Consider the following 24,810-nt stretch of genomic DNA (forward strand, 5'->3'; position numbering starts at 1 on the left):
AAAAGCAGCAAGGGGTTTTGTAGCTCTCTTTCGTCAATGGTTCAAAGAGATAGGACCCATTTCTTGTATTGGGGTTTATTTGGTAGCTTATGAAGCCTAGTTTGGATATTTCCTTCCCCATTATACTTTGGCTCCATTTACATTTCTTCTAGCTATGTATATATTTTAGGAAACCTCAGAGAAGGGGAAGTGGACACAAAGTCCCACCCTAGCCAAGAAGCTGTGAGGAGAGTGGAAATTGGTGTTCTTCCGTGGACTGACAGTGGGTATATTGACCACTCCAGGATGGGTCCCGTGCTCAGAAGTAGTTAGCCAACATCAACTGGGCCCAGTGTTTTCTAGTGTCAGTTTTCTTTTTATTCTGTTTCTTGGTTGTGTTTTTGCCTTTTTCTAAGAAAGAAAAAGAACATGAAGTTGGGAGGATAGGATGAGGGGAAGGACTAGGAGTTACAGGATAAGAAAGAATATGATAAAAACTGCACTGTATGAGATCCTCAAAGGATGAATTAAAAATCAATTAAAATACAAAAGAACAGTTTTACTTTAGCTCACAATTCAAGGTATAGTCTGCCTTGGTAATGATGTCTAGGCAGCAGGAGTTTAAGCAGTTGAACCCTCAGGACTGCAATTAGAACAGGACCATGTCTGTGCTCAGCTTTCTTTATCTATCTTATGTACAGCCCAGAGTTCTTTCCCTACACGGGAAATGGTCCCACCCACATTTAAGATGAGTCTTCCCATGTCAGGTAAACTAGTCAAGGAAGTGCCTTACTGGCACAGGCATGGGCATGCCCATCTCCCAGGTCAGTCTAGATTCTGTCAGGCAGCCAGCTCTAACCATCACACTGCCTAACATTTCCTACCCACATTTAAGGTACTATGTTAGTTTTCCTCAGTAACTGCAGTATTTATAGCCAGTGCCTGTACTTAGGTCCATTTTGGAATTTTCTAAACTTTAAAATGAAGGTTCATTTCTATAGATAAGATGCCTACAAAGAAGAATTTGTGTCTTACCATTTCAGCTTCAAAAGCTCGATTTTCACAGACTAAGACTATCACTGTTGGCAGTCTATTTAGCTTCTCCAGGTCTCACATTTCTTATCTGCAAAACAATTGTGTTATATGAAGATTTTAAAAATCCTTTTCAATTTAAGATATTGTGCTATAATAAAATGAGAGAAATCGCAACCCCAAATTGCTTATCGTATTTTTAAGGGAACGACTAGCAGAATCCATACTCATTCACTCTCAATATGTATTTATTGAGTATCCACAGAAAATACCAACAGGCACAGCTTTAGAAATTAGGAAGACAGTGTTACACAAAATGTTTACATATGTGCCCTTGTTGAATTTTCATTCAGACAAGGGAAACTGAAGTAAAGTAAATCAAGAGGTTGTACAGCTAAGTGTGGTTTAGAGCTGTGGGGAAAAGCATGCTAAGGGACAGAGTATGAGAAGAGAAGCTATTGGAAGTAGAAAAAAGACATATGAATGGGACACAGAACACAAATTAGGCCAGAAGATGATCCTGCTGGAAGTTCATTGCAGGGAGAGAAGACGGGGAGCATGCCAGGAGGCAGAGTGGTCTTTGGAGGCCAGTGAGGTTGAAAAGAGTGGCAAGGAGGTGAGGATGGTAGAGACAGGTATATACAAATGTGGTGGTTTGACACACTAGAGTGTTGCTAGAGAAACTGAGGTCCCCCTTTGGGGTTCTTAGTCTTGTTAGTCAAAAGGAAGTGACTGTTAGCTAGGATTGATGCAAGTGATACAAAAACAAATGAAGGCTGACACGCCTCTCCAGAATCAGAACTGCTCTTTAATAACAATCATTGAAAGACTCTGCTTTCTCTACGGTAGTGGAAGCTGAACCCCCATGACACATGAGTTTTGGGGGTTTTATAGTATGCAAAGGAGAACATTTGGAATGGAGGATTCCAGCTACAGCGCAGTTCCTCTGCAGCCCCAGAGTGGTGGGCACTGGTGGGGTTGGTATGTTGAGTGTATCCAAATTTTCCACAGGTGTTATAGCAATCAAGTCAACCCTCCTGTCTAGAGTCTCTCAGTCTACCCAAGGGAAGCTTTTAGGTCCTTAATCCTTCAATGTTGGGTCAACATTGTTAGAGTTTTAGAGTAAAACAAATAGCAGGCAAGATGCAAATCTCATCAGGTAGGACAAGATAAGCAGAACAGTTTGCAATGGAAGTTCAGAAGATGCCACACAGAAAGCAGGGGTTTCAGAGAAAGAGTGCAAAAGGACAGAGTTCCAGGAAAGCATTGTGCCTTTGGCCAGTGTCTGAAAAGAGGATAAAGAACAGTAAAAGTTATCTTTTTCTATTTCTAATATAGGAAAGCAGGCAAGCCCCGGGGCAGAGGCTCCATAGTGATGCCTGGTAGGATCCATGGCTGCAGCTGCCAGTGTCTGCACTGAGAAGCTTTCAAATCATGTGAATAGTAACCCATCTCCTCTAATTTCAGGAATGTTGGAATGCTACGTCTCTACCCAGGGCTTGAGACGAAATTTAGGCCACAGCCTAAACACCTTCAACTTTTTACATGGTAATTTTAGTTTGGAGGAATGGCTAAGCTGACATTTATATTTCTAATGTTACCAGTGAAAGAATGGGGTGTAGTCCAGAGTAGTCTGAGGTTACTATAGCAAGGTGGCATTTCAAAGTATTTAGGGATCATTTTGGTGGTGAGAGCTGCAGTGTGGGTGCTCATGTGATATGAGTCACAAAAACCAAAGGTATTACTCAATCTAGCACCACACAAAATCATCCAGATGTGTAGGTATTATTTGCCTGAAAATGTCCATAGTGTCTGAAAGGGTTTTGTGGTAAAAGAGTATCTTGGCAATCAGGGGCCAAGGAATGCACAAAAATCACACCACTCAACAGACCTCACAAAAGAGATTTATGGAAAGGGAGTATTCAAAATGTCTGCCTCTGATCAGTATGGAGACAGTGGCAGGTCAAGTCTTGAAGGCAGGTTTTATAGTAGGGTATGGGACATGCACATAGGGAAAATATGGAGATGGTTGGGGTGGTAGAATGTGTCCCATTGGCTACCAATGATGATGGTGCCCTTGGTGCTGAGTTATAGAAGGTAGGGAGGAACCTGGTTTTAGAATATGGGCATTTCATAGTTGACCAACAATGTCAAGGCTAGCTTTAAGCACAGGTAGAGATCAGAGAATTTTATGTTATAATCCCAGCATTTAGGAAACTGACAGGACTGCCATGAGTTTGAGGCCAGCCTGAGGTTCATAGGAGGTTGCAAGCTAGTGTGGGGTTCGTATGAAATTCTAGTGAAAGAAAGAAGAAAAGAGGGAGGAAGGAAAGTTGTGAATGTGTGTGCTAGAAACAGATACATTTGTGCCTTTCTATGATGCTGGCATTTACTGAGTAACAGTAAATTCACAAAGTTTAGCTGTTTCGATGACAATTTGTTATATAGTCTACTTACCTTGCTGCCCTGACTAAAGCCAGTTTTTACATTCCAGTTTCAATCACATTTCACTTAGTTATTTGTGGCTATATGCATATATACTAATTTTTTGGCAGTGGAGAAAATTGCTCAGCAATTACTTGTGGCTTAGATAATTGGGAGGAAATATCTGAAGATATGCAAGACATAAAATATGCTTGGAAGCTTTAAGGAAACTTGGTGTTTTATAGCAAACCACTTGGCATGCAGATGCTCTGGTCTTTAATCCCATTCGTGCTTGGTGGCCCAGGGAATTCATAGGGAGGAGCCCTCCCACCATGTAATAGTATTACCCTTGGAAAAGGAAGAAAGTCTTCAGACTGACAATGTATTCTCATTCTTACATAGGCACAGTGTTGCCAACACTTTAATATGGCTTTACATGTAGATTCACATTGGCTAGAACAATCTAGGCCCGAATTAACACTACTTCCATATTTGATACTTTATAAAATGAATTTTTAAGTTTACTTGTATTTGTGTGTTATAAAGATATATTGTCATACTGTGTACAGTGGGAGCCTTGTAGGGTACTCTCCTGGGAAGCTCGGGCCCCATCGAGCACCCAACCGAAGATGCATGATCCTCTAATGGAAGGTCGGGGCTATGTTGGTTTCCAGGCAGAAAAGAGTGAATTGCAGGATTGAAAACCTCCGAGCTCTGAAACCTGAGCCAGGCAGTAATGAAGTCCTGGCTTGATTTGGGAAAGCTGGTGGCTGCTTTGAGAACAGCTGGTAACAGAAGCTCAGAGCTCTGAAACTGAGAGGCAGTGGCAGGGGCCCGGTTTGGTTTCGGTAGACAGAATGGGTGCTTCGAGAACAGCCAGCCACTGGCCTTCCCAGATGGGCACAGTGGTGGGCAGAGCTGTGCAAGAGAGATGGTGGCAGTGATACGTGCCGACGCGCCAATGAATGGCAAAAGCTCTGGAGTTCCAAAAAATGGCAGTGATGCTACCCTTTGGTTAAGCTGACATCCTAACAGCAGAGGGTGTGGGCAAATGCCCATGTCTGGTCAGTTCAAGGCCGGAATGCAGGTCTGGAGACTACTCTGTTGCAGTCAATGGGTCGCTGTAGTCAAGGAGGTATCAGCAGTGACCTATTTAGCCCAGGGGTCAAGCACCAAATCCTTCAAAGAGGAGAGGAGTCCTTCCTTCCCCAGAATAAATGACAAGTCTCAGATGATCTTTGGTGAAATAGATGGTGGTTGTCCCACTTATTTAATGAAAAACAGGACCTTTCAAACCTTGGGTAGTGGGGGGTGGGCGGTGAATGTGTTTGATTGGCTAGGGTCAGGAGTGCCAGGGATACTTAATTTGCATGCAGCCACACATCCTATACTATGAAGGGTTAATTATCCTGAGGGCAGCAGTGGGGTAGGGGGTGGAGGGAACTCCAGGTACAGTTTGAGGTATTGAAAAAGGTCATTGGTGAAAGCTAAGGCATGAAGATACTTCATTAGCAGAATTAGCAGATATATATTGAATAGGTTTCTTATTGGAAAAGAGTTGAGCCTGTAATCTCCCTGAGGGCTATGTGACACTCCTTAGGTGATCTGGGGTTTTCCCAGATCACAAGGAGAGGAGGGAACCCAGCTGAGGAAACGAGTCTCTCATTTTAGCACCACATCTGGTAATGCCAGACTTTGACCTTAATAGCAGGGCCAACAATCTATATGTGTCAAATATAAAACCGAGTATGGCCATTTTTTTGAGATGTCATTAAGTTTTGTCCCTCAACATCAGTTATTGTTTGAGTGAATGTGTTAAGTACATCCCAATTAAGGAATACTTTATTGGAAAAATGCTTGGAGATTAATAAACAAATCCCTGCTGACTCATTAAGTAGTTTTGCTCTTCTTGGATATTGCTCAAGTGAAAGAAAGGATTGGAATTCAGACCTAACCAAATTTCAGGGTTTTTTAAAGAATGCATTCATACATAGAAATGGGAATAAATAAGAGTAATTAAAGAACTCAATGGGAAAATATGTTTCCAAAAATACTGCATCACCTTCCATTTCAAAGTCTAGATAGTTTGATAGCCATTGCAGGCAGTAATTAAGTGTGAACATTATCAACAAAATATAACTGTACACATCCAAAAAGAAAAGATAAAGTCCAAGAAAACATCTTCAAGAAAGTCGATTTCTTCTTGAGCCTTGATTGAAGAGCCATCTTTAGTCCTAGAAGAATTCACAACCTTGCATTATTAACACGTGAATTCAAGTGCAAAGGCTTCCTGAGCATCCCCTCCAGAAGAGAAAAGCTTTGTCCAGGTGACCAGAGAGAATCATGCTTAAATTCCTTCCCTGAGAACAAGCATTAATTTTGGAGCCAGAGTGTGGCCTTCGATTCTTTGTCAATTGTGGGACAAGAAGAGCTAACTGAAAAATGGCCCATCAGCAAGTAATCCTAATCCTAATTCTGTGTGTGTGTGTGTGTGTGTGTGTGTGTGTGTGTGTGCAAGTGTGTGTGTGTATGTATTTTTGTGTGCATGTGTGTGGAGGCTAGAAGTTGACGTTGGATGTCATCGTCAATCATTCTCTACCTAACATTTTGAGACAGACACTCTCACTGACCTGGGGCTCACTGACTTGTCTAAATGGGCTAGCCAGTGTGCCCCAATGACTGGAATCTTCCTAACTATACCATGCACACTGTGTGTGTACATGATTACAGGTACAGGCCATTGCACTGGGTTTATTACAAAGTCACTGGGATTCAGGTCCATGCTTTTACAGCAGGCACTTACAGACTGAACAATTGCCCCAGTTCCTACTTGCTCTCAAATCCACCCTTTTAATTTCAATTACAGATGAGGAACAATCCCAAGGAATATAGCAAACATGAATTTTGGTTGAATTTGGTTTCAGATTTTATCTTTTTCCTTCATTGAAAATAAATGCCAGACTTTTGGCTTCATATGAAGCCATCCAGCATAGTGCTCAAAAAGAACAGCGGTGGTGCAGTGTCTGCTGGAGTTTGCATTTGAAAAGTAGCAGTTGTAGATACCTGGCTTTGGGAAAAGGAAGAACCATTCCTTTGCCCCTGTGATGGCTATTCTTGGTTATCAATTTAACTACATCTGGAATTAACTAAAACCCAAGTATCTAGGTATACCTTTGAGGAAATTTTTTTTCTCAATTAAATCATGTGACATGGAAAGACCCATTTTATTCCACATCTTTTGAGGTGGAAAGAACCATCTTTAATCTGGGCCACATCTTTTGGTGGCAGCCTGTATTAAAAGACATGGAAAAAGGAAGAGCAGTCCTTGCTGGCTTGTTCTCCCTCTCGCTGGCAAGTCCATTCCTTCATTGGCATTAGAGCCTACTTCTTCAGGATTCTAGAGTGCAATGAAGACCCCTGAGACATCCAACCTCACTGACTAAACCCGCTCCTGGACTCTTGGACTTTCAGTTGGTAGAGAGCCATAGTTGGACTAGCTGGACCACAGCCTGCAAGCCATTCTAATAAAAAAAAAAAAATATATATATATATAAACATATATATGTATATATATGTATACATTCATAATACGTATGTAAATTCATTCTATAAGTTCTGTTTCTCTAGAGAACCTGACTAATACAGACTCCATTTTTCCTTTTTCACTGATCACTGCCAACATTTGTGTACTAATTTATCCAATCTAAGAAGACAAATAACCAAATGAAGGAATTGCAAGAGAAATTTCATTTTATACCTTTATACTGCCAGAATTTATAAAATAATGTTTATTTCCACTTAATTTCAAGTCTATAAAAATTGCTAGTGTTTACATCTTTATATCTATGTAAATATATTCACTTTATCAGTTTACTGAGATTTATTTTTATGTGAGTCTTCATATAATGTACGTGAGTACATAAATATAATAATACAGTGTTTAATATAGAAGTCATGTTTGCTTTTTTTCTCCTTTTGATTTTACAATTTTTTCTTTTCTATCAACCTTTGGGTCACACCACCTCTTATGTGTGTAGACTTTTCTATATTCCCAGGGTTTTCTTTATGCAGTCCCATGTTTCCTGTGTCCACATTTAAATATTTTGAACTTGTTTTATTTCTCTTCATATAAAATGAAGAAATGACACGCACTTTTGGTTTTCATCCTTTAACAAGTTTCTGAAAAGTCTCACTAGTCATTTGAATTTTCTGCTGCACAGAACTCCCTGGTATGGACACATTGTTGTTGAATGAGTCCACTGGAGTTTTGCCTCTTATTTTTTTTATTTGTATGATGCTGGAGATCTAACCAGCTGGACTGACTAGACAAAGGCTCTGCCATATGTACTCTTTGCCATCCCTGTTGTCACTGTGAACCATGCCATATGAACAGAAAGTAGAACAGATATTGTTGTACCTGTCTTTATATATCTTAAAACCTCTGTGTGTGTGTGTGTGTGTGTGTGTGTGTGTGTGTGCATGCGTGCGTGCTATTGCCATGTATGTAAAGGAGGTTACAGAGGAGAGCATTGGATAAATTACCTGGAGCTGGGAACTCAGTCCTCTGAGAGAGCAGCATGTGCTCTTAACCCCTGAGCCATCTCTCTCATTGCTGTGTTCTTATATAGTTGTTGCATTTGATTCCAGGAGTAGGATTACTGAATTGTAAGGCAAATGGTTCTTTTTATAACTTAATAGATACTGCTAGGCTGCTTTCCAAAAAGATTATTCATTTTCGTACATACCCAACATCAATATGAGATGGTGTATATTCTTCCAATCCGTCGTATCAATAGAGCTAGTTACTTATCATAAAGGATTATCTGTGTTGGCTGTAACTCCTGTCTTCCTGACTACTAGTATACACACACACACACACACACACACACACACACACGCGCGCGCGCACACACACACACACGCACACACACACGCGCACACACAGAGAGAGAGAAAGAGAGAGAGAGAGAGAGAAATTTTCTATTTGTTTTTGTCCATATCTACTGTTATCCTATTATGTTTTGTTTTTAAATATTTGGATTTCTTTGTATTTCTCAAAAGAAAATGCCAATTCATCTCTTAAAAAAAGAATTCTTCTACCCCAGTTGATAGTACAGCTTCCAGCTACTGTATTATTTGAAAAAAAATACTGACTTGTTAAACTGTTTGCAAAATTGTACATATTTTCCTTAATGTTTCATGTATATTGTATTTATGTTATTATATAGTACACTGGAGATTCATGTTTTCAGAAATACAGTGTACCAAATGTTTTATTTTTCTTTTAAACAATTCCTGTAGCAATGAACAGGGTATCTTTTGTTCATTTCTCTACTTTCCATATCTGCACCTCTGAGATTGTATTCTTACTATTTTCAATGACATTATCTGTTTAAATTGTCTGCTTAATTTGTGAGTTGTGCCTGGACCATGCTTTTATCATGTTTATGTTTGCATCTTTAGAACCTAACAATTCTTGATACTAGTAGATACTTAACATATATTTTTAAAAGTCATTTAATTTAAAGAATACTTTTCTAGATGTCTTAGATGATAAAAATAGCTGGGCATATTCCATAATTATGAGAGTAATATCTTCCATTATATTATGGAATATTATTTGGCAAGTACTAATGAAAGAGTAGTGTGTCCTATTGTCATTCTTTACAATTAAGGAAGCTGAAACCATAAGACACCTGGTCCTCCACAGAGGAGATACCAGAACTGGCATTCAGTTGTGTTCTCTCTGGATTGGAGATCTGTCTTTTCTTTCCTGTCTCACACTTTTTTTCCCTATGCAAAATAAGATTCCTCAAGAGAGGTTTTGAGTCTCCATGCAATGAGATCTTTATCTATGAGGAATTCTTTTTTTTTCTAATTAATTAAGTAACTCAAAGACCGTTAAATGTTTAAGAAATAAAACAACATACATTCCCTTTAATATAAAAACTTACCATTGTACAGCATAGAGTGATCAAAACATGGAATACCGTGCAAAGTTCCTCAAACATTTAGGCATTATTGAGCCTTACAACAAAAGCACTGAGATGCAGCTTTCCCACATCCCAACTAGCATGTTGAAATGATCAACAACTGAAGTAGTGAATGATGCACAGGCCTCTGGGAAATTACTACTAGAGAGGATGTGGGGAACAAATATAACAATCCAATTTATAAAAAATACTGACTTTATTTTGAAAAATAAAACTATGCATTACAAGTTTACTGTTTTATTTAAGTTGACTTGCTAGGAAGTTATGCATGGAATAATAAAGATGGGTCATTCTTTCTATTTCCCATTAGGCTCAATTGATCAATAAGTAAACTGATTGTGTTACTTGCATCTACGGCATTTCATAGCTCCAGTCATCATTTTAGCTGAAACAAAGTTTGAATATATAAAACTCAGATGTAGATTTGAATATGTAGCATGATGTTTTCTATATTCTGACAGCTTATATGATACCTGAAATTATAATCCTAATACTTTGACCTGTATAAAAATTTAACTCAGTATACTTCTGCATAAGTTGGTAGACATAAGAGCATGCAGAATATTTGAGTGAAAAAATAATAATGTCTTTAAAATTAGCATGTAAATTTATTTACATTTTTCTGCATTAAGTGTTTTCAGTGGAAAGTGATTTACAAACCACTTTAATTTTTGATACTGTTCCTCGAAATACTTCCTAATTAAAAACTTTTCATAAATAAGATTTGAATTTCATACTACCTTTTTATTCTGTTCACATCAGTCAGCTAATTCACATCTTGATTCAAATATCCATAATGTATTTCCTGTTTATGATAGCTTAAAGCAATATCATCCTTTAAACATTTGTTGAGTTAACAGTGTTTGATCTTCATTTATTGATTTATTCCTCTATAAATCAATTTTGCATTTCCAATTTTGAATTTTGTTATGGTACTTTAATCTGTCTTTGAACATATTTCACTGATGGTTTTCTTTCTTTTGCTCTAAATTTTTAAAAGATTTACTTATTTTTATGCTATGTACATGTAATTTGCTGTATCAGTGTATGTGCATCACTTTCACGCAGTTCCCACAGAAACAGGAAGAGCACACTGGGCCTCCTAGAATTGAATTACAGATGTTTGACAACTGCCATGTGAGTGCTAGAAATCAAATCCTGACCATCCTTTTAACCACTGAGCCACATCTCCTGCACCTTGTTTTAATTTTCTGGCTGTGGTTTATTATCAGTCAAAAAGATTGGATATAATCTTTTTTATATCATTGCTTACATTGTCTATGTAATTTTATGTAGTGTCATTCAGTGAACATTGACTCAGACTCCAAAAAAAATGAACTCACCTGGGTTGTTCAGCCCAGGTTTTATCCATGGCCTGTAGGGACTAATGGAATCTGATACTAATAATTTGTGGTCATTTTCATAGATATTCACAGATACTTCTCTTTTTTATTTAAATAATTTATTCAGATTACATCTCAATTGTTGTCCCCTCAACTTGTATCTTCCCATTCCCCGCTCCTTCCCTCTTTCACCCTATTCCCCTACCCCAGGCCTGTGACAGAAGGGGACCTCCTCCCCCACCATATGGTCACAGCCTATCAGATCTTATCCAGGCAGCCTGCTTCCCCTTTCCCTGAGTGCCACCAGGCCACCTCACCAAGGGGAAGTGGTCAGATATGGGGCACCAGAGTTAGACCCCCTAGTCAGATCTAGCCAATGGACAGTTGTGTGGAGAGCAGGGACTGACTCAGACGTAGTTACTTCTTAAATGTGTGATTAACACGTGGAAACATTATACAAAAATTATTGTGTTTATTCTCTAATTGTTCTATTTATACTCCTGTAATCTAAATTTAGAAAAATGCATCAAGGATCTTCACTATTAAAATAATTTTTAGCTACACTAAGGGCATTTGTGCTACATTTGAGAACTTAATTTGGCAACTTTATGGTATTGGAACTTTGTGTTCCAATCACCTAGCAACAGCCTAGCATCTGTGAATAAAATAATATTTCTCTTTTTTTCTAGGGAATAAATGTTAAGACCTCTTTTTTGCATCTTGAGTTGTCATGATGCACACTGCCGTGGAAAGGAGGTTATGGAGTATACTTTCTATAGTCTGTGCCTTGTGACTTACTAGCTAGATGACACCACTTAAAGCCTTTGACCTCCACATCTTTATCTGTACAACTAGGAGCCATTAGATCATTTCTAAGGTATTCAGAATTGTGATCCAAAGAAATGTAATCACCTTTAACCATAGGTAATCTAGCTTCCCTGGGATATTGCTGCGTTATTTACCTAAAATCACAATCTATTTATTTTTGTGTCACTTTCCCTTTAACTCATGTGACAAGTGAAGGTATGCGAGTCTTCCTGTGTTGGCATTTTGTTATAAAGCAGACAATAGGCAGAATTTGGGGTTGCAGCAGAAAATGAGTATTCAGAGTAAAATGGCTTGCATATTGTCATAGGCAAAAGTTCTTAGGAATTTTTAAAACACTCTGGTCATGTATATTAAGAATCTAAATTTAACCAGATCCATCAAAGGCATTTAGGCATACTTTCCTCCATAAAACTCCTTTGTGTGATAGAACAAACACATAATCCTTTGTGCTTATAGCCAATTTAAAATCAGATCCCATCTTGGAGACACGATCTCATTTGGTCTAATATTAATATAGTTACTATTTCCTAACTTACTGCTATACTATTGTTATTATTATCCAAATTTCTCTCCTTTATATATTTCTCTCATAAATAGCCTTTGCATAAAACAGCATGCAAATTCTATATTCCTTAAAAGACTTTTTATTCATCTCTTGTACAATACATTTTGATTGTAAATTCCCCTCTCTCCACTCCTCTCCACCCCCTTACCTTTCTTCTCCCCAGATAGATTATATCCCCATCTTTCCTCCTAAAAAACCTGCCTCCCAGGAGTATCAATTGAACCAACACAACAAGATAACAATACGATGAGGCACAAGCCTTCACATGAGGCCAGGTGAAGCAACCCAAGAGCAGGCAAATGAGACAGAGATACCCCCTCCCTACTGTCAGGAGTCCCCCCCAAAACACTAAGCCGACAACCTTAACATATGCAGAGGACCTAGCACAGACTCATGCCGGTTCAGTCTTTGTGACTCCCATGAGGCCTGTTGACTTGATTCTGTGAGCTGTCACGGTTGGTTCTAGCAGTAGTTTCTGAACTATCTGGCCTCCAGCTCCTGGTCATCCAAGCAGTGTCTGGCATGGACTCCCTCCCACAGCATGGGACTCAGTTTAGACAAGTCATTGGTTGGCTGCTTCCACAAGCAATTTCTGTGCCACCATTGCCCCAGTACATCTTGCAGGCAGGATTGCAGGTCAGAGTTTTGTGGCTGGGTTGGTGTACCAGTTCTACCACTGTAAAATGCTTGGGAAAAGAAGATGGCTGGTTCAGGATTCATACCCTCCATTCCTAGGAGTCTCTCTCTAGAATCCTGGGAGTTTCTATTGCACTAGGTTTTCACATCTCTTTCCTCAAATGTCCTTCAATTTCATCTCTATACTCTTTTCTATATCCCTCCCCCATAATGTGATTCCTTCTTTTCCCATCCTGACCTAGTCCACTCACAAAATCTACTCTATTTCCCCTTTCCAGGGAGATCTGTGAGTCCCCCTAGATTCATTCTTGTTACATAGCCTCCCTGGGTCTGTGGACTGTAGTATGATTATCATTTACTTAACAGCTAATAGCCACTTATAAGTGAGTACGTACCATGCTTGTCTTTCTAGGTCTGGGTCGCCTCACCTCACTCATGATTTTTTTCTAGCTCCATCCACTTGCCTGCAAATTTTATGATGTCATTTTTAAACTTCTGAGTAATAAATCCAATGTGCAAATGTACCATATTTCCTTTATCTATTCTTTAATTGAGGTGCATCTGGGTTGTTTCGTTTTCTGACTATTTTGAATAAAGCTACTATGAACATAGCTGAACAAGTGTCTTGTGGTTGGATAGAACACTTTTTGGATATATGCCTAAGAATGGTATATCTGGGACTTGAGGTAAATCAATTCTCCATTTTCTGAGGAACTGCCATACTGATTTCCATAGTGACTGTACAAGTTATTCTATAATCTATATTGTATAAACTAGATTGTTTTCAATAGAATATTTCTCTTTCAATAACATCAGCTCACTTTATTACTGATAATAGCTAAATTTCATCTTTTTTCCGTTCCTGTATTCATTTTAATTAGCTATAAAAACATAAATATTTCTAGTTTTCCCTAAGTCAATTAGAGATATCTTAGTAAACATTTACATCAACCACTTACTTCCTTTTGCACATCAGTACTATAACCTTGAAAATTCTTTTTTCAAAATTAAATATTATTTTTATTATGAAAAATTTCCTCCTAGATTCTTTACCTATAAGAATAAAACTATGTTTCCATACAAATACATGCTTGTTCCTATTCGCTGTAGTAGTCTGCTGTTGCTGTTGTGCAACACTGATGCAAAATAACTTGAGGAGGAAAGATTATTTCATCTCAACTTACAAGTGACAGTCCATAATTGAGGAAAACAGAGGTGGGGAGGGGATAGAGGGATAGAGATAGAGGCAGGGTTGGAAGTAGGACTCAGGACAGAACCTGAAGTGGAAGCCACAGAGGATCAGTGATTACAGGGCTTCCCTTAAGAAAATAAAAACTCAGTGGGATTCAGAGAGCAGTTAGCCTTGCAGGTCATCACTGCTTTGTACTTGTAGAAAATTCAATAAATGACTTTAAAATGATATCCCTAATGAATCATGAATTATTTATACAAATTACTGAGAAGGGGAGAGAGCACATATGCACAAGAGAAAAACACAGAGAGAACATTTAATAAGCACTTATCTTCTTATAGTTCTAAGAATTACATGGACAGAACTTTTGTATTCAGCGATGATACTTAAAAGATCCAGAGACTTAAGCACATTGTTTTCAAGGTCAAATCAAATTGGAAGCAATCATTCCTCATTCCCTTTATAAGGCCTGGGTAACTTGTCTTGGTGAAGCTAGTACTAAAAATGTCTCCTCTTAGACAGGTAGTTAAAATACCATACAGAACTCATTTTTGAATGTCAAAACCAGAATTATTTGCAATCTATAGATACATACAACCTTGTAGGCTGACACTTCACTTACCTGCTCAATCAGCTAAAGGATTAGCTTGTCTTTTCTGTGCATTTGGGAGGAAAAAAAGCTATTTAAAATTCCTTCTCTAGAGAAATTTTATTAGCAGTATTGTATTTCCTTGGCAGCCCTAAGACGAAGTAGCCTGATAATTTGCCACCATATTTTTAAAGATATTCTGGGTTACTATTTTGAGAAGTTGGATACACTCTAAGAGATTAGGAGATAGAACATGTGCTGTCCATATGGCATAGTTACCAGTGTTCTCCACTTACAATATTTACCCCAAACCTGACTATTATCTGTGTAAGCCTCTATGTATTACCACAGTAGCAGTGGAATGTGTAAGAGACTGGCAGATGAAGCCACAGTAGATAGTTCATTTTTGTTGTTGTTGTTTTGTCTTGTTTTACCTGTTGCTCTCTGTGTATTTGAATATATACAAATAGATAGATATCCCTTCACATATGAGTTTTAATGTGTTCCTGAATGGAAAAAGAGAAGAAAGGAAAAAACAGTCACTGTACCATTAAAAATAGTCATAGGCACAACACAACTGTGAGAAAAAAAAATTATTGAGGCATATCCTGGTAATTTGAAGAGATTGATACTAACTCATAATGAACCTCAACGCATTCTGAATTATAAAACAAAGGAAAAAGAATGGACTAAAGAAGTCTGGAAATAATCAGCACCATTTACTGTATATTAAATGTACATCAGAACCATACTCGGAGCTTTACTTAAAAGCCTCAAGTTGAAGATGATACATTTCTATGATGTTTAGTATATGCTACATTTACACACTCAATAACCTTAGCGTTAGGTGCTCCTTCTCTTTCTCTCCTCTTTCATCTACTGTCGTAAATAAGAAACTGCCCCTTTGAATTTTATCAATTTGGCTAAAATTGATAAATTTTGATATTGTGACTTGATATGGTCAAATAAATAACCAAAGCAAGATAAGCTAACTCCACAAACTGAACAGTTTATTACCATCACAGTATTTATGGTTTATTGGTAATCTTCATCTGAACCTGCTTAAGGTGGATGTTAATAGGTTCACCCTATTGTAAAGATGGCAAATAGTTGTAACATATAAGCTTGTCTGCAAACCATAGAATTCAGGTTGAAGCTTCTTTAGCCTGTTCTAGAATCAGAGTGCTTTCCATAGTATTATCATGCCTTTAGGCCATTATTTTTCATCAGTTCTAAATTTCTTTGTCATTTATTTAACAAATATTTGTTGATCATGTTGTGCTCTAGGAATATTCTATAAGAAAGGCATATTTCCATAGGTCACATTTCAGCAGGAATACATAGACAGTGAATAAATAAATCTATGAACCTAAGTCAGAATTAGTGTGCATAAAAAAGAAAACAAAGGATTGCAAATGGCTAAGAACTACTGGCATAAAGCATGTGCTTAAGTTCCTTACACAAAATGTTCACCACAAGGAGACCTGCTGCCTTCACTGGTACTTTGATAATACTATAATTTTCTGTCACAAGTATCTTGATTCTTATAGTGCCTAAAATTCAATCTGACTTTTATATCATCCTAGCTTCCAGGAGAATATGTTCGGCCTACTATTTCATTGTGGATATAATTTTGTGTTGGATTTATTTTATTCTTTTTAAAACAGAATCAATAGTTCATGTGTTTGTGTTCCAGTTTACCAAACCACTTGGTGTCCTTGGAATCTTTCTCTACCCAATAGGTAGTCACTACCAAGTAATTAAAGGTCTCATAGACTTGAGACTCGTTTTGGTTCCTTCCTTAGGAACTTCCCTAACAACAAAAACCTGTAAGTTAAGATGAGTAAATGGAGCAAGAAGGTGCAAGCTACACCATTCAGACCTGACTTATAAGACTATTTTATTGAGTGCATTCTTCACTTCTTTACCCCAGTGAGATATCCTGGAGTGCGGTGAACATACATAAATACCATTAATCCATGGGAAACACACTGCAAGACCTAAAATGAATGCCTGAAACCTTGGATAATTACTAACACAATGTAATATATTGTATGCTTTCATACACACATGCATGCACACACACGCACACACACACACACACACACACACACACTTCTTCCGTTTTCTTTCTAAGAACGCAACCTAAATTCTTAGCTGAATACCGAGAACAGATGTGTGGATATATTAGGTGACGATACCTTTGCAGCAGTTAACTGTAAGTTCACCTCGTTACTATCGTTCGATGTGGGTATTAGTTGTTAGACACTAGCTCATGCAGCAGTGATGTCAAGAACTAATGGAATGACTTTAATTGAAGAATGTTTCTATTGCAAAGTGTATAAGGGTAAGATGTGTTGAATTTGTTTCTGCTTTTCTCTAAAAAGCTGAAAGCCTCTTTTCCTATAGTAATTAAAAACAAACAGCAACCCTTAACTTACTGTGGGGCTCTAATGGCCACAATATTGCTTCCTTGCATGGATGACTTACTGATCTAAAGCAAAGCAATTCAACACTGAAATTATCTTGAAAATTAAAAACCATCCACAATAATGAATAGTTTCAATTTCTATAGCACAAATTTATGTGTACTTTCCATTTTAGTGCATTCTTCTGTGCATACACAGCTTGCTAACTAACAGACTAGCCTCAGAGAGAGTCCATATCAAATTGCCAAGCTCAATTTCTGAATGCTTTGGCTTTCAGGGTGATTTTCACTCGCTTGCTCATTCATTCAGCAAACCTTTATTGAGAAGCTTGTCTAAGTTAGTGTTTTCTAGGATGCTCTAGGAAATGAAGGAAATACACAGCTATGTGCTCCCCAAAGAATTGTTTTTGTGGGGTTTGAATCAAACTTTATTTTAATTCTGTCTTTCGTTTAGTTGGTTGTTTCATAATTTATTTACCTATACTTTGCTACTAGATATTTGGGTAAATCACATTTCTGGAGTAAGGCTGTAAAAAGAGTCAGCTGAGTATCCCTTATAGCAAGCATTTGTCCATAGTTCTGGTTTCTTGGCAATTGACTTCAACAAGTAGAAGAATTAGACCAACAGGCATGAATATTTTAGTCTCTTAAGATATTCTCAGGATAGATAGAAAAAAGGAATGAAGACACAAAGTGTGCATCATTTCCCATGGCCACTTACAATGTGAGAAAGCTTGTCCCCCTCCCTTCCTTTCCTGTGTCTAGAATATGAATATCTGCTGTATGTCATCAGTCATTGACACTTCTTCTTCAGGGTTGTTCAAAAGATTCTTTTCAAGAAAAATATAGTGTGGGTCAGTTTTCTGCTAATACTGACACTATACATGCCAAGAGGTCATCATGATTCTTTTTCTTCCTACTTCCAAGTCTTGTTTGCTTATTATGTACATGGGTGTTTTGTCTTCATACATACCTGTACACTATCATGTGTGTTTGGTGCACATGGAGGGTAGAAAGAGGTTTCAGAGCCTCTGGAACTGAAGTTACAAACCAGTTGTGAGCCACTATGTGGGTACTGGGAATTGACCTTCTGTCACGTGAAGAGCAGCCAGTGCCCTTAACCTCTGAGCCATCCCTCCAGCCCTCAGCTTTGAATCGTAATTTCCATGAGTAAACTAAAACAGTTGAACACTAGCGTGAATGCAAGTATAAGAAGACAAATAGATCTTCATTTCAAGGTATGTTAAAATTTTTAAAAATATTTTTTAAGGATATTATGAATTAAATTAAGTAGCAGAAACTATACTCTGGTGTTTGTGTCTTTAAGCATTTTTTCCTTATACAAAGTAAGAACTACATTGCATGCTTATCTACAGAATATGTGACTACACTGTAAGTTCATTGATTTCCTTCCCTTTGAGTATATATGGAAATTCTCTATTTATGAATCTTCACACTAACTCTCTACGAAAGTGAAGGATTTCTTAGTTAATGGAAACTACAGCTGATTTCTTGTTTGATCTGTTTAAAAACTTTGCACATTTTGCTTTCCCAAAGCTATACTTGTTCTGTATGGTTCCCATGGGCAGTTTAGAGAATGAGCCATATCTTACTTGAGTGGAACTTCTATAATTTCATGCTTGTTGGGAGCTTCGCATGAAGGTCCTTGCACCCACAGATCTCCAGAGATGCCAGGAATGTTAAACACACAAAATTGTCTTTTCTTTTTTCTTTTTAAAATTTATTTTAATTCATGTATTCACTTTACATCTTGATCTTAGCTCCTTCCTTCCTCTCCTCCCAGTCCCTCCCTCCTACATTTCCCCCATCCTCCCTCCCTGTCTCCTCAGAAAAGGGAGCCCTCCCCCCAACCCACCCCAGCACATCAATTTGCATCAGTACTGAGCTCTTTCCAATCAGAAACATGAAAAAACTGTACTTCTAACCAGAAAGCTGAAAATTGGAAGTAATTAACAGCCTGGTTTGGCTGTAGCTGTTGGGCCAAGCTGTACTATCTGTTGGGCCAAGCCATATCAAGCTCCTACAACCAGGACCAGTGGTGGGTAGTAATATAAATGACCCTTATAGCGAGAGCATCCCCCAAGCTCCCTCAACCAAGACCAGCAGTGGCTAATAGCCCAAATGACCTCTACACTCTCTGTAGAGTTCAGCACAGACCCTTAGGCCCTTAAGCTAGTACAGATAACCCCTATCTAGAGCCTATCTAATTAGAAGAAATGACATGTATCCTGAATTGACTTTCAATGTAATTATGCTTCCTTGTGCAATAAGGAGGCTTTTCCCAAAAGTATACTGGGATTAAATACATTGGGAGTAAACTGCCTGTTATTAGAGTTCTTAAGTCTGATCCAGGTTGACTGATGTCAGGCTGCACCGGTTTTTATTCTTAAGTCTTCTCTCGGTTGGTTTTCCTGCCGATATACCTACAGGAACACCCTGGCAGGGGCAGACACTCTCTTTCTAACACCTGTTCTGTCCTTCCTGATTGTGTATCTAAGTTGTGAAGTCCCTTTCCTTCTCTCATTTCACTGGTCTCGCTGTTTGTTTTCAGAACCATTGGACACAAAAACCGCTTGGTCAAAGTCCCCCGTGGTCACATGTGGGTTGAAGGCGATCATCATGGACACAGTTTTGATAGTAATTCTTTTGGACCGGTGAGTCAAGTTGAACCTTGTTTCTGAGAAAGTTGCATTTGAAAGGTGGAAGCAGGTGTTTCCTCTGTTCTTTGAGCCAAGACTGGTTGGAGACTTTTTAATGGAACAACACTTTATGTTGGAAAAGTCTTTTAGGTTATCAAAGTGTGTGTGTGTGTGTGTGTGTGTGTGTGTGTGTGTGTGTGTGTGTCTGTGTGTGTGTGTTTCATGACCGTCTGACTTACCAGTTGGAAGATCCTGATTTCCCACACAGAAATGCCTTCTACCTATTTTTGAGTTAGTATTTAACCAATTAAATATGTAAGAAGATATATAGGCATCAATTTTCTAAATATTTTATTCCAATAATAGTAAAAATCATAGTAGTAAGTATGGGAGCAAGGTGGGTTTCCTTGATTTTCTCTTGCGGTCTCATCTCAGCCTGAAAATGAAACTGATGTGAAACAGATTATCAGAGAACGGCACACACACATTTAATATATGTTATAGATGTCGTAAAAGCCCTCATAAAGAGACACAGGTCCTTAAAAATGGTGAGACTTACCTGCTGCTGAATTAGTTTGCTCAAAGACAGGTCATTTTGGACAAGTAACTAAATTATGTGGAGAGACTAAAGGAAGGCAAGAATGATTTTAACAAGATTGTGCTGAATTTTCACAGCTATGACTGTCCATTGAAGAATGTTTCTTGTCTTCAGCTAGAGGGAGGGCAGCTTTCACGTGGTAATGTTAATCTCCTGTTCTCAAGAAGAAAGGAACGAAGTGGTGTGCCCAGCTCATGCCTGTTGTTTTTCAAGTACTCTTAGCTCAAAGTAATCCTTGTGTCAGAGTGGCATGCTTGGGGGTTGGCACATTCTGGTACTGTTCATAAGTGACATTTTGTTAGCATTTAACTGATAGCAGAAACACAGGCATATCTTATTCCATGCTTATCCATAGAGTATGTGAAAATATTCTGATATTTTATGGATTTTTTTCCACTTGGAATGCATAAAGAACTTCTCTATGAGTCTTCACAGTAATTCATTATAAAAGTGGACAGTTTCTCAGTTAATGGAAACTGTAGCTGATTTCTTGTCTGGTCTATTTAAAAGCTTAACTTTGCCCATTTTGCTTTCCCAAAGCTGTATTTTTACATATGTATAAGACAAAACAATTACTTAGCATCCTAACACAAGGTTGTATAAAAATAGCCTCATTTTTTTGTCAAAAATTAAAAGATGTAGTGTCTAATAAAAGTTTCTTCTGAGGGTTATGAAGAGCCAGTGATATTGCCACTAAACATATAGCCACGTAGACTCAGCTTGGGTAAAAGTTTTAAGGGCTAGATTTGAATAAGTATATGGAGTTGTGGGAGAAATTTCAACACACCATTTCTATATTTTTTTCTAGTCACACTAATGATGTTAAAAAAAATAAAAAGAATCGTAAGGCCTATACTTGCCTCTGAATGGTAACTATCTAAAAATTATACTTAATCTAAGTTCCACCAAAGATAAAAAAAAAAAAAGAGAGAGAGAGAGAAATGTTGGTAGTATTTTGTACTGCCCACAGTGCAGGACAATTGTTTGTAGTGAAGAGCGCAAGTAGCAACTTGAATGAAAGGGAATCACTTGAACATAGCTCTATTTCTTTGACCAATAAGAATACATGTACTATGTTGATGGCCAAGTCTATAAAAATATTAGTTAACTCTACTGAGTTTTAATTAGTTATTGTAGTGATGTGGAAATGAATTACTAATTGTGTGTCTATCAGGTGTATTTTAAGTAGTTACTAATAATAAAGTCCCAAAATTTGAGAGGCTTGATACTTTGTCCATTTTTAAATGGAAGATAGTGCAATGTTGTTTATGTAAATATTGAGACTGCCTATCAGTTGATTTCTCTTTGCTTTCATACTGGAGAAAGAAAAGGAGAGCTAGTAGGATGGTTCATGGGTAAGTGCTTGCTATATAAGCATAAGGACCTGAATTTGATCCCCCGGAACTCACATAAAAAGCAACGAACGCATGGTGGAATGTGCCTATAATCCCAGCACTGAAAAGAAAGAGACAAGAGGATCCTCGAGACCCATTGACCAAGCAGTCAGTCTAGGCTAACTGTTGAGCTCCAAGTTCAATAAGGGACTCCGGCTCAAAAATATAAGATGGGCAGAGCTTGAATGTCAAATGCTGCCCACCACCCCAAGCCTTCACACATGTCCACATGCACAAACCAATGCACACATTCATATCAGTAGGTATGCACACATGACTGTGCATATACACACATTTTTTTAAAGGACAAGAATAAAGTTGTAAGCCATGTGCTGGGAATTTTATAGTGTCTGTAGTGTGTCCTGTGAATTGTACAGCTCTTATGTGGCTCTTTTTCCCATCTTACACTTAATGGCAGTGCTTGGAATCACGGAACTGTGGTTATTAAAGACACCCACAAAACAATAACAGATGTGGAAGTGTCCTCTTTCTAAAAAGGAAGATAATAAGATCTACTTGTGAATGACAATCTTATTGTGTTTATTACAATAAGAGACCATATCACATAAAACTGTGACAAGTATGATGTATTTATTTCTCAATGCCATTTGGTTTACATCAATGTTTCAAATGAAATCTAACCACTAATTATAACATAATCAATAATTAAGTAAAAACAATATTATTTTGAAACCTAGTGATCCTCCTTTGTTGGGTAAGAAATATTTATGCAAAACTTCTTTTATCAGTTAAACAAAGCTCCTAATTTTCACTTAGGGAACTAGTCTTGTTTCTATTTTCCAATTTTAAGGAAAATATCTTCTCTAGAATGAAAACATACTATTGTATTTGTATATATCTGTGAGTTTTAATATCTATTCTTTTCTTTTAGAAAGTGCTCTGTGGTTCTGCTCCTACTATCTTTGATGGGAAAGCTTTTTCCTAGTAAGTTCTCATCAAGTATTAGGAAAAGAAAAAAATGTAAAACAGTTTTAAAAATCCATACAGTCCTTATAAATCTAATCTCTGAAGCTAGGGTAGAGACATTTATTTGATTCGATTATTTGCCTGGCCTGTTGAGCCAGAGTATTATTGTGTAGCCCACACTGGCCCTGAGCCCCATATCATCCTGCTTTGACTTGCTAAGAGCTGGAATTTCATGTGCACACTACCATACCTGGCCTGAATTTAGAGTATTTGAATGCCCTTTCTACTAACCGTTGACTATATGATTCATTTGTTAATCACTTTAACATGTTTTTTATTCTAAAACATTAAATCTTAATATAAACTTTTAAAAATATAGTCTTGAAAACTTTGTTGTCTGATAAAATTCTCAGTGGAAAGATTTGCTTACCTGGCAGTATATTTAAATGTTATACAGAGAGGCCAATGAATTTTATGTTTTCAGGTACACTCTTGATTCATTTCTCCCCTTGAATGAGGGAACGTGCTTTCCTTGGCACTGACAACTCACCCGAAGGAGTAAGATTTGAATGAAATGCTTCCCTTGTCTGTATATTGGACCACAGCTTTTCATCTTTATTTGGTTCCCCATCAACTTTCCAGTACCTGTTGCTGTTTATCACATATTTTATGTTCTTTTTTCATAGTAATCAACCTTGGTATGGATTTTGCTTTGTTTGTTAGGAAGTGCAGTTAGCTGACTATAACAAGAGTCTAGTTATTCCCAGTTAAAGTTTTCCCTATGTCTCTATGCTGAAGTAAGCTTTCAGCTGTAGTCTATCAAAGAACACTCAAGAACATAAATGTCTTATGCTGATTTTTTTGTTTTTTTGTTTTTACTTTGTTTTATTACTTCCTCTGTACTTTTTTATACTATCATTTGTTTCTTTGATCTGTTTTGTTGAAACTGTGTAGGCTTAAAATAGAATAGACTAATACTGTGAATGAAATTAATAGTGGCTTATTAATACAAAGATGTTAACAACAGCTGCAGCAGTAGAGAAATTCACAGTAAGGAGAGGAATGACACCTAACTTCTGGTCTAGCATCCACACTCAGTTTCTTGAGGAAGACATCATGGAAAGCAACTAGGACACACTTACAAACACAGGTCACAAAATCAAACAGGAGCAGTTAGTCTTGTTTATGAACAGTCAGTTCCCCAAATTTTACAGATTTATATTTTCACTTTATTAAAAAAAGACTCCTTCTCTAAATCAGTTGTAAATACATCTTTGATAAAATGAGCATTTTCTCAAAAAATAAAAATTTTGATGAAAAACCTGAGAAAATTAATAAAGTACTATAATTAAATGAGATGATTTAGCCATAGGGTAAAATTTGTATTCATGGAAGGTTGCTTATAATGAACTTTAATGACACAAGCAGTATTCATAATATTGAGCGAATATATAAAAGAAGGAAGTGATATATAACATCATATTGTTTCCAGTATTGGGCCAATATTTGGTCCTTTTCATATCATTGTAATTGTCTACATTTCAATATGGTTGCAAAAATGTATGACTTTTAAAGATGATTTAAAGTAAATGGCATGTAAGGCCAAATCTATCTCTTTGGTCTATAAAAATATTTTACAATGTTATGATCAGATGGAAAAATATTTGATGTATTTGGTGGGAAAATGTTTGATTATGGATAACAGTCTCACTATGATGTCTTTTTAAACCTATTAGATAAATTACACAAAGATAGAAAGTATCTTCTTACAGATAAACTCCCATTTGTTGCTTCAGTTTGGGTGTCCACTGTAAGAAATAACTTTCTTTTAAAATTATTATAATTGGATAAATTCAGAGCATATGACTACTTCACTTCATTGAATTGTATAAAAAGAATATCATATATAGGCTTTTTTGATCGCTTGGAATGTTTTCTATACATCTCCCATAGTAACTCTTCTGCTCTATCGATGAAGTTAGCATCTTTCCCTTGACTATGCCTACTGTTAGATGGCATGAGTACATTTTCTGAAATAGCCATGTTGCCCTTTGCAAGCACCCAGAAGTAAGTGTTCACTGCAAGGTTTTTTTTTTTTTTTTTGTGCTCTGTTGACTAGTAATAGGACACATGAAAGGCAAATGTCCCCATGTTATTTGTACACGTGCTTCACAGCTGTAAACCTTCAAGCAGTAAGCTTAACTACTTCAGGGCAGTGAACT

General features: G+C 37.4%; 1 protein-coding gene across 7 annotated transcripts in view; it reads left to right on the forward strand.

Annotated features, from left to right (window-relative positions):
• Positions 1-24,810, forward strand: part of Immp2l (inner mitochondrial membrane peptidase subunit 2) — an 835,266-nt gene that overhangs the window by 608,377 nt on the left and 202,079 nt on the right. For all 7 annotated transcript variants that reach the window (XM_051145157.1, XM_051145172.1, XM_051145189.1 and 4 more), the window contains one exon: positions 19,582-19,684. In XM_051145157.1, the coding sequence (XP_051001114.1) occupies positions 19,582-19,684 (103 nt within the window). The remainder of the gene's footprint in view (positions 1-19,581; positions 19,685-24,810) is intronic.

The sequence above is a fragment of the Acomys russatus genome, chromosome 1, assembly GCF_903995435.1.
Source record: "Acomys russatus chromosome 1, mAcoRus1.1, whole genome shotgun sequence".
Lineage (NCBI taxonomy): Eukaryota > Metazoa > Chordata > Mammalia > Rodentia > Muridae > Acomys > Acomys russatus.